The following is a 2,163-nucleotide window of genomic DNA, read 5'->3' as shown; positions in this document are numbered from 1 at the left end:
GAGATGAACATGCCTTGTTCATTATTTCGGAGATGAACACGCTATCGGGATACAACACATGGCAACAGCAAGAAAAAAAACGGAATTTTTCTGAAAACGACGAAGACGTTGCTACAAAATCTACGGAGCCAAAAAAGTGTACGATGATTGTCAGACTACAAAAAGTAAAGGCGATCAGGCTCATATGGCTGTGGACAGACCAAGAGACCGAAAACATCCAGTATCTACAAAATCAAAAGCGAAAATTTTCCAATGATGATGAGTATTTCAGCTCATTAGAAATTTCAATACAAACTGGGGCATTCGTACGTTCTTTCGACGTGTATCCAAGTTTGACTGTTCAAATGGGGACTGAATCTATGCTGCAGTTAATGAAGGATCTAGTGAAAACATCTAATAAAAATATAAATTTGAAGCATCTTATATCTTACGATACAACATTCTCAATGGGAAATTTTTACGTTTCAGTCTTAGTTGGGAGGAATGTATTTTTACAGGATGATCCTATTTTTCCCATCGCTTTTATGCTCCATGATCGAAAGTTTATGAAGCATCATTGTCTCTTTCTGCAAGAATTTTTTCCAGTAGTAGGTTTCACAAAATCAAACGCCATACCACTTGTGACAGATAGGGAGAGAGGAATCACAAAAAGCCTAAAAGACTTGTGTCCAGAGATAAAACATGTATATTGAGCAAATCACATAGTCAAAGATGTCGAAATGTGGATAAAAAAAGCTGGAGGAAAGAAGATGTGCGCAATCTGATAGCATCAGATAGCAAAGAAATATTCTACATTGCAAATTACAAAATTCTTTGCATTTCGGGCATATTTTCAAGCATTTCGGGCATATTTTCAACAAAATCTCTATGACGATCTGGACCAACATGCTTGTAATTACGTTACAAAACAATTTGCTGCGTTTCGGGAAAATGTCGCCACTAAATTGCAGAAAGCATGAATCATGTATTAAAAAGTGTAACGAAGCATAAGGAATAGGCCTTTTGCAGGATTAGGTCACGTGCTTGGATACCGCATAGCAACGCCACGCACCGTATTGCAATTTATAGTGTTACGAAGGAGATTAGAAGTTTTCAGTTCAAAATACTAGCGATATACTAAGTCTAAAGCGTTCTAAATCAATTATTTGTAAAGTTTAATAGTATCTTAATTAAGTTATTTCGATTGTTTTCCTGCAATATTTCGTCAATAAGACCTTTTTTTATTGAATAAACTTAAAGCCCTTTGACAGTCGTGACCGGTATACCACATGGAGAACAATCAAGGTAAGCTTTGTTCATACTGTTTAACATTTTTTTTATTTTAATACTGTTGTTCATGTCTGGCTTTATAAGCTGAGCTTTGTTCTAGTATTTCGAATTTTGTCTCTAAACAACAATGAATTCTGAAGTTTAATGTCTTATTTTATGTATTTGTTTAACTTAGGATCAAGTTCTGCTGACTCTTCAAGTCAAGATCTAAGAATGTTTCCCGATTTTACGTTTGCGGAGGTTGAGAGCTATGCAAAATCTATGTCTGGGTGTACTAGTAAAGCTTACAAATTTTTTGCTGAACCTGGATATCTACATAATCTAAATGGTAAGTATATATGTAAATGGGGGTGAAATTAAAACGGTTTTCAGATTTCAAAAACAAAGTTCTCCTAAACTTAATGATTATTATGACACGGTTATGTAGTCTTGATCTGTGTAATAAGATTGTTGTCACTGTCATGTATTTTTATATTTGTGTATTTATCTTTATTTGAAATTTGACATATAACTACAAGTTGGTATTTTTTTTCCAGTAGTCTTGATCTGTGTAATAAGATTGTTGTCACTGTCATGTATTTTTATATTGGTGTATTTATATATCTATTTGAAATTTGACATATAACTACAAGTTGGTATTTTTTTACCAGCGACCTATTTGGTGGATAGAGTCAAAGTGACAGGGAAGTGCTTTAGATCAATGAGGAAAAGTGAGCTCCCACACATTCTGGAGCTGTGTATAAAGTTTGAGAACAAAGTCATCAACGCCAAATAGATCAATGAGGAAAAGTGAGCCCCCACACATTCTGGAGCTGTGTAAAAAGTTTGAGAACAAAGTCATCAACGCCAAATGTTCATGTGTTGCGGTGCTAGTGGCTATTGTCATCATCTAAT

At 34.7% G+C, this 2,163-nt stretch overlaps 2 protein-coding genes across 2 annotated transcripts in view; both read left to right on the top strand.

Annotated features, from left to right (window-relative positions):
- LOC100175000 overlaps positions 1-7 on the top strand; it is a 15,490-nt gene extending 15,483 nt beyond the window's left edge. Inside the window, exon 10 of the mRNA XM_026838949.1 lies at positions 4-7. Within this exon, the coding sequence (XP_026694750.1) occupies positions 4-7 (4 nt within the window). The remainder of the gene's footprint in view (positions 1-3) is intronic.
- A 2,041-nt stretch (positions 8-2,048) lies between these two features.
- Positions 2,049-2,163, top strand: part of LOC100186202 (formin-like) — a 13,030-nt gene continuing 12,915 nt past the window's right edge. The window contains exon 1 of the mRNA XM_026838948.1: positions 2,049-2,121. Within this exon, the coding sequence (XP_026694749.1) occupies positions 2,049-2,121 (73 nt within the window). The remainder of the gene's footprint in view (positions 2,122-2,163) is intronic.

This window comes from Ciona intestinalis, unplaced genomic scaffold, assembly GCF_000224145.3.
Source record: "Ciona intestinalis unplaced genomic scaffold, KH HT000130.2, whole genome shotgun sequence".
NCBI lineage: Eukaryota > Metazoa > Chordata > Ascidiacea > Phlebobranchia > Cionidae > Ciona > Ciona intestinalis.
The sequence above is the reverse complement of the archived record's forward strand: the minus strand, read 5'-3'. Positions and strand labels throughout refer to the sequence as shown.